Genomic DNA, 12315 nt, shown 5'->3' on the forward strand with positions numbered 1-12315 from the left:
TGCAAACCTTGCTCTTTTAACTTATTAGACCAGCAAGACCATCCCAAAGCAGAAGTTTTGACTACTGCCTCGATCTTCTAAAGAGAATTCATCTCCTCAAAATCTACAGTATTAGGCAAAGCTCTTGACATCAGCTACAAACAATTTCTGAAGGGGATGAGCTGGGCTATAAATCCCAGATGTCAGATAAATCAGTGACTGTAAAAAGGACAAAAACACAACCATGGCCATGTGGTGGGTGGAATAGAATTTAACAGAAGACCTGCAGTGGTTCAGCTTTTCCATTAAATCCGGGTGGATGAGGCACCTCAGCCAAAACACATGATGCACTCCAGAAACCCTCCAGGCAGATGGGGAGAGACAATCAGAGTCCCGGCACGTGGAGCACAAAGAGCTGAGCCTGGAAAAGAGAACTCCAGAGCAGGATGCTAATACTTGAACACACCATAAAGGGAAATTTGCTAAAAAGGTAGGAGGAGAAAAAACTCATGTGTCAGTTCTTCTCAAGGAGCACATCCTTACCTTGTCTCTGCAGCACTTGGTAAGGCAGTGACTGCAGTAGAGATGCTCAGGAAGCTGGGGCAGTGCTGGGCACAGGAGCCCTGGGCACTTCAGCACACACAGGACATTCCTGTGGCCACTCTCCTGGACCAGCACTCAGCCCTCAGCAAAGGTTTGGCTCTCCACAGTGCTGGGTGTTGGCATATCACTGCGCTGCTTCCACCCCAAGGGCAGCTGCAGCCTGGGCTGCCATTGGTAAGTTTGGACAAAATCCTCTCAAGGCAGCTGCCACCCCACCTCCATGCTTTGTGGAATCCTTACAGGGAGAACCTGGAATTGCCAAAGCTGGGACAAAGTATAAAAATCTGGTCACTTTGATATTTATGGGTTTCCTTGGCCCTATAGGTTCTAAAGCAAGGAAACATTCTGCAGCTGCATGGTCCTGTTCCATCACAGTGTTTGAGCCCAGTTAAGCAACATCTGGCAGCAATGAGCTCCAAGAGCTGCATGCTTTTGGTCTGAAAATTTCCAATATGAAATCAAGGAGAGCTACACTACAGAGAGCACTGAGCTTTACTAAGAGCTAGAACATGGTAACGCTGCTGGAATTACAACCAGAAATAAACCCTGTGTAGAATAAAAGGGACACCAAAGCAAGAGATCCATCTCTTTCAGCCTGAGGTACAAACTTCAGCTGAAGGCAAGGGCGTTCCCCAGCACACAATGCAGCTCACCTGTCCTGCACAGAGATCAGAGAGATCAGCAGAAACCTGTCTCCTTTACGGGGTTGCACTGACAAATCATGGAGGGGTGGAGATTCCCAGCTGTGCTGCATCAAGAGACAAGAGAAGCCATGGAGACCAAGCAGCAGGACATCAAACCAAGGTGATGTCCTTGGAGGAGCAGCCCCAGCTGAGCCAGGAATAGAGAAAACAAAGATTCACCCACCAAAACCTTTGGCCTGACCCCAGACACAATCAGCTGGATGGGGGGGAGCAGTGCACATTTCCACCTTCCTCTGGGGCTCCCAGGACCAGCCCTGGGCATGGTGCCAACACTGCTGCTCGTGGTGGAAACCAGATTTTGGCCCCCAGTAACACTGCACCAAAGCCTGTCTAACTAAATAAATGATGTTGTTTACAGCTGGAGGATGCTCTCCATTACACAACATGATCATCCTGGCCAATCTTCCAGGGAGAAGCTGTTCTTCAGGGGATTGCTGCTTGAAAAAATGAAGAAGAAAACAGAAGTAGCTGAAGCCAATATAGTGATTTAACAGCACAGAAAATATAATCTGCTTCTGCTGAGAAAACAACAGAGCTGCAAACTTGTCCATGTCACACTTACTGTTGGGCATACTGTATATTTGGGGGTTTGGCCACTGTCTGGACAGACCTGGCAGAACAGGGGACAGAAAGAAAACCCAATCTGTAAAAAATGAAAAAAAGGAAAAAGCTGAGCCAGACCAGGAATTAAGAGCAAGGAAATGCACTGGAAGGCAGGGAGCTGACAAAAGGTGCTTCAAGCACATCAGAACACATGAGAACTCCAGCAGAGAGAAGTGGAAAAGAAATTAAGAGTGACAAAAACAAGAGAAACAATTGTGTCACTAATGACCCATCAGCTGCAAGCCCTGTGTCTGGTCCTCCTGCAGAATGATCAGTCTGGAAATTGCTGATCCCTGGCTGCTGAGTTCATCAATCAGGCCCCCAAATGCACTTTCCCTTTGCACCATGAATATAGGATAAAAAACAGGGCAGGGCAAGGACACAGATATTTAAGGACCCAAGTCCTGCTCCAGTTTCTCAGTGGCATCTTCAGACCTGCTGGAGACAAGCAGTGCCCTAGGAAGGACAGTGTGCCCTTGGGGTGCTCCCTGTTTCAACCACAGGGTTCATTTTTCACCCCTCATAGATGGCTCAGGGCTTATCCCAAGAAGAGGCACTGCCAGGACACCGCACTTCCCTGTGCTTTCCCAGAGAAAAATGTCAGAGAAATGTCTCTCATGTCAGAGAACGTGAGGCTTGCAGAGCTCCTGGCAGTCTCCCATTTTACTGCAGGAGAGTCACAGCCATCACCAAGGGAAATCCCTGAGCCTGGGGCATCTGTCAGTGTGTGCAGCCTCTGTCAGGCTGAGAGCCCTCACCTCACACCTGGATGGCAGAGCCACCTTCCACTGCCTTTGCTGAAGCTCCAGCTGCAGAAAATCACAAATTTTTTTCCCAGAATAGTTTTTGTGAGGCAACTGCCAAGCAGACTCTGAGAATGGTGATAAGCCATGAGCAGGAGCCTGTCCCAGACAGCTGCCAGGGGAAGTATGTTACCTGTTGCTGTTTGCAGAGGGCAGGAGGTGAGAAAAGCCACTGTCAGAGCATGACCCTGGGCTGAGAAGTCTCCCTGCCTCTCAGGGTAGCACTTGATCAGCTCTGACGTGCCTAAACACTTAATCCCCACGGGGCTGCAGCAGGAGGAACCAGCTGATTTATTTTCACTGTGCACAGTCCAACCAACCCTGCCCTGCCTGTGGTTCACCTGCCCAAAAGGTACATGCTCTTTTTCTTGCCTTCTCTACAATCCATCAGGTATTAGATGCTGTGGCTGATGTGTGGCTGGTCATGTTCTTTCTCGCTATATTTATATTTACTTGTGCAGCAAAGGCTGGGCTGAGTCTGAATGTCTCCAATTCATGCCCAAGCATGTGCAAATGTACATCTGAAGAGACCATCCTCTGCAACAGAGCTGGACTGAAAACCCTACCTGGAGAAATAGCACCATCCACCATCTCTCTAAACCTCTCCAACAATTATTTGCGGATTCTCAACACCAACACCTTCAGAAACCTGACTTTCCTTCACAGCCTCTGGCTAGATGGGAACAATCTGACTTTCCTGACCCCAGGAACTTTCCATGCTCTCAGCAGGCTGCAAGAGCTGCACCTCAGCAGGAACTCACGCCTCACCTACCTGCATGCAAACACTTTCAGAGGACTATTAAACCTCATCAGCCTGGATTTGTCCCACTGCAACATCTTCGAAATCCACCCACTTCTATTTTCACACTTGCCTTCTTTAGAAAGGCTTGATTTAGCCTCCAATAACATGAGGTATGTCCCACAAGCCTTCAGGAACCTCTCCAGCCTCACGAGGCTGTCCCTGGAGGGCAATCACATAGAGGCCATCGGCAGAGATTCCCTGAAGGACCTGGAAACCCTGAATGATCTCAATCTCAGGAAGAATCGGATATGGATCATCCAAAACGGAGCTTTCTCAAAGCTTCTCAGACTGGGCATGTTAAATTTAGGCCACAACTTCATCACTGATTTGCCTAATCAGCTTTTTGAAGGATTGATCCAGCTCAAGACCATGCACCTTGAAGCCAACAGAATCACTGCTGTGGACTGCACCTTCAGGCAGCTGCTCAACCTGAGAAACTTGTACTTGAACAACAATCAAATCTCCTCCATCTCAGACTCTGCTTTTTTGCACCTAAACAAGCTGCACTTCCTTCACCTGAGCAGGAACAACCTCAGCTCGCTGCCTGTGGGCCTGTTCTCCTCCCTGCCCAGGCTAAGGTACGTGTTCCTGTCCCACAACCCCTGGAGCTGCGACTGCAGCGCGCTCTGGCTGCGGCGCTGGACGGCCGCGCTCATCCAGGGCCTGGACTGTGCCTTCCCGGGCCCTGCCAACGCCACAGCAGCCCAGCAGCCCCTCCCTGGCCTCCTGGGGGACTGCCCCGTGCCCCTGGAGATGGCCACCGAGGACAGGTGCAGGGTGGCTGGCACCAGCGTGGCCCCCAGGCCTCCCGCCCTGCCAGGCCAGCTCATCCTGCTGGCACTTGCCTGCCACACATGGGGATGGGGCACCCTGCTGGCCGCCTTTTAATGGTGTTCCAGTGTAGCAGGCTCTGGGCCTGCTAGGGCTCCGTGGAGGGAAGAGGCCTAAAGATAGGAAATGCCAAGTCCTGGTGAAAAAGCAAGAAGCCCCTCTCTTCTGCCTTTCAGACCCCAGTTGTAACCCCATAGGTCACTTTCCCTTAACCCCTGCTCTTGGACAATTTTGGATCCCCCTATACCCTATATAAAGGGCTGTTTTAGCCCATTCTGGTTAGAAGAGCCATCGCTGGAACTCTTCACAGACCCCAGTAAAGCCATTGCTGTGGAACTCCAGCTGCCTTCTCCTCTCGCGTCTGCCTTTCGGTCAGCCTGCAACAGCGCCTTAGCAAGCAAAGAGCTGAAATCATATGAGAGCTGATAATCACTAAAAAAGAGCTGATATCTCTTAAGCTTGCTAAGGTTGCCTGTGGCTAAGAGTGGCCTGGGCACTCGGACAGTCTGCCCCCAAAGGACTGAGCTATCCGGCCCATGCTGCCTGCTTGGGGGCAAACCTGCCCAGCACGAGGCCAAGACATTTCGGTTACAAAGTGGAGGCTGATTATTTGTTTTCTTGACATTTGATTATGAACAATGGTTTTGATGGCATTTGGATTTTATATGCAAATAAAGAAATTTCAATATATAGGAATGTATTATTTCCTTTATGGGTAATAGTCTAATCTGAAATGCTAACATCAAAATTCAATGCAAATGGTCAAATTGGGAAGTTCAGGACTGGGGCTTGTGGCTGGTGATGTGGGGCCAGGAAGCATGTTCTCCTCTGCCCTCCCCACTTCCCAACTGACCACAGCCAGGTGTGACCTGCCTGGGAGGGGCTGCCTTCCTGTTCCCAGCCCATACTGGGAATATTGTGAGTGAGTACTGCTGAAATAGGAATAAATTGCACATGCTCCAGAACATCTGGAGTCCTGAGAAAAGGCCCAGTCCATCAGCATCACTGTGAGCACATGGTGCCTTCCCACAGCAGGCACATGGGGATCTCTGCTGCTGGAATGCGTGGGAGGTGTGGGCAAAAGCACCATCATGTAAAACATTTTATCACCCAGGTGTTCCTCACAGCACTGAACCTCAGCTAATGTGGCTCTGCATTTACCCGTGCAAGGAGGTCATTTGCCTCAGGGATGGTCTGTACAAGCTGTGTCTATCTCCCTGTATGCTGTTAAGGAACTCTGTCCCAGCACAATTCCAGTGTCACATCCCAGGTCTGCCTCCCTTCAGCTGCTGGGAGACACAGATCAGCCTTCTCTGTCCTCCCAAATGGAATTTTCCATTTGTGCAGGTATATGAAACACCCTTATCCAATGTTTACTAGGTGCTCACAGAAGGTAGCAAAGGAATGTGTGCCAGACACACCACACTTGTCCCTGTCCTTAGAGGAATTACCCCAAGCTGATAAGAGAGAAATAAACCCTTGTTTAGGGCTGAAAACACACAAACCTGCACAATCTGACATGGGAAACCTGCCATGGAGTGCAGAGCAGGACCAACCTTTTTTGTTACACCAGGGAAGGGACAAAGTGAGGCTTCACACAACCACACATGCTGCACCTCATTGTATTTGTGGTTACGTTTGTGCAAAGCATTTAGCGGCCAATACAATAAATTTTTGCTTACATTGTCTGTGCTGTTTCATCATCTTCATGTCCCTCAGCTTCACATACTTTGAGAAGTGGTAGAAAAATACTCCAGCTGGTTTCTTGCTTTTGAATTACTCTGTCAAGCTGCAATCGAAAAAGGCAGAAGCAAAAAAGCAAAAAAGTCCACCTCAGCAATTTCTTATGTCCCTAAAAGATTCAATTTTTCCATTGAATAATACAAATTGGTGAAAAATTTATATGGACAAGAACCTTGCCTTCTCTGAACACTTTGAGAAAACATTCCTTCCACTTTTACACCACCACCTCATTAAAGAGTAACAGGAACACAACTAAATTGCTTCCTCTGTGCTATGATAAAAAGTCATAGCGATATTTAACAAGTTATACACAGTGTGCTCAGGGAGAACATGTGGCCACATTTTTAATCCACAAAAAATGAAACTTGCAAGGAATACAAGAAGGCCAGAAAACACAGACCCTGAGGAGTCCGTCTGGGCTGGTAAAGATATTTGAAGGAGGATGTTAACATGCAGGATAAGAACAACATGCACCCACAAGGGCAGCAACAAGTCCAACTGTTTAAAAAAAATAAATCAGTATGAACAAAGCTGACAATGTTAAAAAAAGCCTTGCAAACAAAAAAGCATGTAATTGAAGAAGCAAAACTAAGTATAAATACTAACAAATAATTTAATATTAAGGAGCAAGAAGAGTTGCAGGAAGAAGGAAATGTCCTGAAGTTTACATCTCCTTGATGTGATTTGAAAATTTAAGGTGTGTTTGACAAAACAAACTACTTGAAAACCTGCTTGTTAAGAGTGGAGGGAAAGCACTGGATTTGTCCTGATTGCACTGCACTGGACCTTCAGTGTGAGAGATCCACTTTGCTTAGACCCCAAACTTTTCTTCCTTAAATACATCCAGCCCAAGGAGATGCTTTCCCGTTCTGTAATTGTCAAATTACCCATTTCTCCCTCTTCAACCTGGTACCAGAGGCAAAAGAGGCAACAAAGTACAGATGCACATGGCCACTTCCAAAGTCCTAGAATTTTGACCTTAATCACACCACACCCCCAGCCAGTGCCATAAATCACCAGAACAGTTTCAGTGGGATGGCTGTGACTCTACTTACAGTATATCGCTCCATCTTGAGTGAAAACATGCAATTTCCTGTGGGAAGCTTTGTTAACATACTTCTCTTGTGAAAAAATTGTACCAGTGGAAAGTTTCCAGCCAGCTCTGCACGAGGCTCCATGCAGGGAATCACTGGGGTGGTTTTGTGACACCCCATAGCCAGAGCAGGGAGCACTCCCAGCTGGTGCCACCCCTGCAGCTGGCAGGGCTCCTGCCCATCTCCTCCTTTTCACCTGCCCTTTTTCCATCTCCTACACACAGGAAAATTAATTCCCTTTCACTAAATTAGTGATACAAATAGTCACAAAAATGTTAACCTCTGAAACCCCCAAGGCACAACATCACAGCAGCTGCAGCTTCAAACCAACTTTGCTTTTCAGGGACCTTTCCCAGCAGCACCAACCCCTCACCATGCTCTGAAGGACCAGTACCTGGCATCAGATTTACATCAGGCTAATAAAGATGAAGACTGTGTGTGGCATCAGTTGGAACTGAAGACAGGCTGCCATGCTGGGTCAGTGCAAATAAGGAGAGAAGCATGTATTTAAATGTTTTTATTTCAACTGATGCTTTGCCACCATATTACATCACTTTGAATAGCTTGGAATAGCAATATGATCTCAAAATATAGCAAACAGCTTGCCAAAGCAAGAGATTATGAAATCCTATGGATACAGCATCTTCCTTCTTTGGCGACAATGCTTCCTTCCATTTATCTCTAAAAATAATTTTATATTCCAGCACAGTTGCTGTTCACTTTATTGAACCCTGCTGTTTATACCATTTGCCTCTTCCCTGCACAAAACCTCTCCACAATGTAATATGGTTTTGTATCTAACAGCATTTTAAATAAAAAAGTTATAGTTTTCATGCAGATTTTTGTAAAAATTATTTTCTAGGTGCACAGAACTGAACCAAGATGCATACAAAAATGCATTCACTTCCATTCTCAGGTGTAACCGTGCCATCAGCAACATGATCATATGTTACTGCAAGAGGTCCAAGGATGGTGGTATTATCACATGCAGTATAACCTTAAAAAACAAACAAACAAACAAAAAAATACCCCTTTTTATAAGCAGCAAGAGAAAAAACTGCCATGCTTTATTTGTAAAGTAATCAAAATAGTTAGATGTACAAAAAAGCACCATGTACAAAGAATACCAGAGGAAGTACATCTTCCTAATTACACATTTCTCATTTAGCATTGCGAGCTGGCCTGCAGGTCCCAACTTGTACTGTAGATTTATTTGCAAAATTAAGGATGTGGTCAAAACTAAAATATGCTTGGACTGTATGACAGAAATTAAAGTGGACTGCAGACAGAAATTAGATTTGTTTCCATTACAACTTATACCAACCACCTTATAGCCCTCAAGGGTATAAAACCACACATCAAGTATTTGAGAAATAATGGAGTGAAAACAGCTCCAGAGCAATATTGCAAGATGCAGGTCTGCTATGAATGCATTTCTGTGAGCTCTTGATAAATTAAACTTTCCTTTGGGAAAAGAGCACATCTGTTGGTTATAACTCCTCCCCCTGAGAATTTTAATAAATTTGTCTTGCAAAGCAAAACAAAGTCCTTTGAACTTCAACAGTTCCAAGGCCAACAGCATTTCAACGTGGTCACAGCCCATCTGCTACTCATGCACCCAGGGTGGCAGGTTGGGTTTTTGTTGCATTTTGGTTTTTTTTTTCTTTACATGGATCATCCCTTTTATACTCGCTTCATTCCTCTGCCCATCAAGCAGGCGAACACGGTCATGACCATCTTTGGCTTCACCTCCACAAGATCCTCTGGAAGAGCATAAACTCTGGCACCAATTCTTCTTGCCATGGACACAGCATACCTATTCACCATGGAAAGATAAGGTGGTCAGCACTGAGACTGCTATCAGTAAATGGCAAGTCAAATCCTGCCCTATCCAACACAATTTCACCTATTCTGTATTAAGATTCAAGATGTGGGACAGTTTATTCACACCACATCCTTCTGTTTTACAAGTTTTTCTCATTTTTTGCTGTTTTCCTTTTCCACAGTAAAGTGTTTTTAATGTGCAAATTGACCTTTGAATGTCAAGTCCACTTTACTGACAGTTAAAGAATTTTAATTAATATTTGTTAGGGCTAATAACATATATAATGAAGGATTAATCATGTAACACTTCCTTTTCTGTTTGCTCCTTATGAATAATAAAGTGAGACTATTATCTGCCAGAAATTTTGCTGTCATTCTGCCACTGCAGAACAGTCACAGAACACACATTTCAAAGACATGCTTTAATATGCATACTTTAAACTTGACAATCTGTGATGATTCAACAAGACATAAGACATACAAGGGCTCAATTTTAAAACTCTGAGCCACCAGCTGAACACTTCAAATGCCTGAACAAACAGGTGAGAAATGGAGAGTCACTGGTAAGAACTGCCAGAGCTGCTCTGCATTTCTCTCAGTGAGCCAGAGCTCAGCCAACTGCTCCCTCCAGTGTCACGGGCAAGGACAGCAACTCCATCTCACAAAGTGCTGCCTGTGTAAAGAGTACTGTGCTAAAAGAGACTGAAAACCGCAGCAATGAACTGGTCAAAACACCTGCAGCTTGAGGCCAGCACATGGAATGTGCACCTTTTCAATGCCAAACAGCTTTTGAGAGAGCAAACTCACTTAGCGTTATTTTGCTTGTCATCTTCCGATAGCTGACCAGTCTTTACGAGGTCGTAGTTGATACAACCAGGCTGGATGGCATCAATTAAATCCACAACTGCCAAGCTTGTGCTGATGGTCTTGTCCTAGAGAATACAGGGACAGAGAAGTAAAGATGAGTGTCCGTAATTCTCACCTTAATTCAGTCGCTCTGCAACCAGAGAAGTTTTAAATGAGCCCTTTCAAAGCAGCGGTGTTAGTGACTATTCCCAGGTGGACCAGAGGGAAAACCAAACTGCTGCCTCAGCTTTGGTGATAATACAGTACTATTACTCCAATTTACTGCAAGTGCTCTGGCAATCCAAAGAAGTAATCATTGTGCAGGCAGGAGCTCTGCCCTGCTGAGCACAGCCCAAGGCAAAATGTTCACCTCCAAACGCACACCAGCTCCAGCCCCTTTGCTTGCCAGCATCTCACCTCCCATCTCTGCCACAGATCCTGCTCACCCTCCCTCCTCAGGCACTGCTCCCCACTATGAGCAGTCCTAAACACTCTCCTGTCTTAGAGCATGAAGCTACTCAGTTCCCAGCACAGTCTGAATCCTGTCCTGTTTCAACTCCTTTCTAAGATGCCCCTCCTGTTCCTCCAGCCAAGGAAAAAAATTTTGGGCACTCATCTCCTTTTGTAGGCAAGAAGGGAACTTATACCTTGAAGTTCTGGATGTAGGTGGACTTGCCAGCTTCTTTCAGGGTCTGGTTTACCCAGCTGACTATAATGTCATCATTGGCTTTCTGACCATCACCCAGGTCCTCAAGGACATTCAGTGTGTACCTGAGAACCAGCAGAGAGAACAGATTAGGCACAGAGCCAGGACAAAGCCATGCAGCCAGGATGCAACATGAGCCATGGCAGCTTAGAAAGTCTTTACACAGTCTCAGCTCTGGGTTTGGGTTTTTTTTTTAACTCCTTTAGCAAAAAGAAAGAACCACGTGTCTTATCTGAAGTGCGATTTCTGTTAAAGCATCAGTCCTTCTAGCATTTCATGTCCTTTAATAGGAGCTCACAAAATTGCCTGGTCTCAGGACACTTGTTAAACTGTTTTATCATTGAGCATTTGCTCCATTACCTAAAAGGTGTGGATTACCTCAGGAGCTGGCATTAAGACCTCTAATGTCAAATAAGGAGCTACCATGCACCTTTTTTCCAGACATATATTTGCATAATCTTACAATTCTTAAGAACTAGCTAACAGGAAGATCAATTTTGTCTGTTATTAAGTTTCTTCTTTCTCAAATTCCAATGCAGAAGAGGTCTATAAAGCAGCCTCAGAATGTTTCCCTCTCAATTTCCATTTAAAAATCAGAACATAAAAGTTGTGTAATGTTACTGCTCAGGGTTTCTGCCTGTGGACCAGACTTGAGCAGGTAAGAGAGGTGATCCTTGTCACAGGATGATCACAGCTCCACCAACAAGCAGTCCAGAGGAGTCTGCTCCAGTCTCATGTTGAGCTCTATCACAGTTTTGTCCAGGTGTGTCTCAGACATCCCCCAAAGGACAGAGGTTTTACAATCATTCTGAGTGACCTGTACTGCAACGCTCTCGTGGAAGAAACTTCCCAAATTCTGTACTCCATTCTCAAGTTTCACATGTTTGAGAGGGGTCCTACCTTCTCATCAACTGCCAGACCAAGGCCAGTGTCAGCGTTGGGTTTCCATCATTCAGATCTTGGCCTCCAATGCCAACCAGGGAGAATTTAGCTGGATGCTTTCCCAAGTCTACAGCATAGTTACAGTTTTCCAGCTACACAGGACAAGAGTTTAAACAGCAAAATCACTCACAAACACCTACACTTGACTGGAAGCCTCGAACAGGAAGTTTTAGTGTCACTGGCTTCCTTTAAATTCCTTTGTCATGTTTACCTTTTTCATATTTGCTCCAAGTTTAGGGTATGGAGGCTTGTTAACCTTATTCCAGTCAACAGGAACTTTGATCTTCTCATATAATTGTAGTATTACCAGTGCATCTTGGAGATCACTAAAGTGGAAAACATGGATTAAGTCTAATGCATCAAGATTTGAGTGCACTCTGACTTTGCCACATCATGAATAATTACTATTCTTTACAAGTGTTTGCAATTTCAACAACAACAATAAAAAGAAAAAAAAAGCTGTGTCTCCCAAAGAGCCTGAAGCTTACCCATAGAGGTGATTTACATGGGGGTTCACACCCAGGGAGTTCATCCAGTTGCGGAAGGTCCGCTCCTCACGTGTCTCTCCTACATGATGGAAAACAGGGTCAGTGCAAATTCTGCAAGTTCAAAGCTGAGCAGGGTTTTCCACCCTGCAAGGCAGGGAGCTTTGAGCAGCAGAGCTCACCAGGAGGTTTTAAGCAGAGAAAGAGTAATTTTTTTATAATTTTTTTCAAAGGAAGAGGGTGACCCTGCTATCTAGTCTTGGATGTAATTTTGATTTCCTCAGGCCTCACAAGAGCCTTTTGCACTTTCTGAAAGAAAAAGGAGCAGAAAGGTCTTTCACATGGGTGTT

At 45.5% G+C, this 12315-nt stretch overlaps 2 protein-coding genes across 3 annotated transcripts in view; one reads left to right on the forward strand and one right to left on the reverse strand.

Annotated features, from left to right (window-relative positions):
- The first annotated feature begins 3116 nt into the window (after window positions 1–3116).
- LOC131564087 (nyctalopin-like) lies at window positions 3117–4382 on the forward strand. Its single transcript, XM_058814347.1, has one exon. It carries the CDS (start codon window positions 3117–3119, stop codon window positions 4380–4382), a length of 1266 nt encoding a protein of 421 aa, XP_058670330.1.
- Window positions 4383–7664: 3282 nt separating this feature from the next.
- PLS3 (plastin 3) overlaps window positions 7665–12315 on the reverse strand; it is a 49834-nt gene continuing 45183 nt past the window's right edge. For both annotated transcript variants that reach the window (XM_058814341.1, XM_058814342.1), the window contains exons 11-16: window positions 11969–12047; window positions 11692–11806; window positions 11439–11572; window positions 10480–10603; window positions 9794–9918; window positions 7665–8978 (exon numbers count right to left, since the gene is read on the reverse strand). In XM_058814341.1, coding sequence (XP_058670324.1) covers window positions 8846–8978; window positions 9794–9918; window positions 10480–10603; window positions 11439–11572; window positions 11692–11806; window positions 11969–12047 — 710 coding nt within the window. In that variant the 3' untranslated portion in view covers window positions 7665–8845. The remainder of the gene's footprint in view (window positions 8979–9793; window positions 9919–10479; window positions 10604–11438; window positions 11573–11691; window positions 11807–11968; window positions 12048–12315) is intronic.

The sequence above is a fragment of the Ammospiza caudacuta genome, chromosome 14 (assembly GCF_027887145.1).
Source record: "Ammospiza caudacuta isolate bAmmCau1 chromosome 14, bAmmCau1.pri, whole genome shotgun sequence".
In the NCBI taxonomy this organism is placed as follows: domain Eukaryota; kingdom Metazoa; phylum Chordata; class Aves; order Passeriformes; family Passerellidae; genus Ammospiza; species Ammospiza caudacuta.

Excerpts from the sequence above, each read along its gene's own strand:
- LOC131564087 (XM_058814347.1), top strand. The coding sequence starts at position 3,117 with ATGTTCTTTCTCGCTATATTTATATTTACTTGTGCAGCAAAGGCTGGG.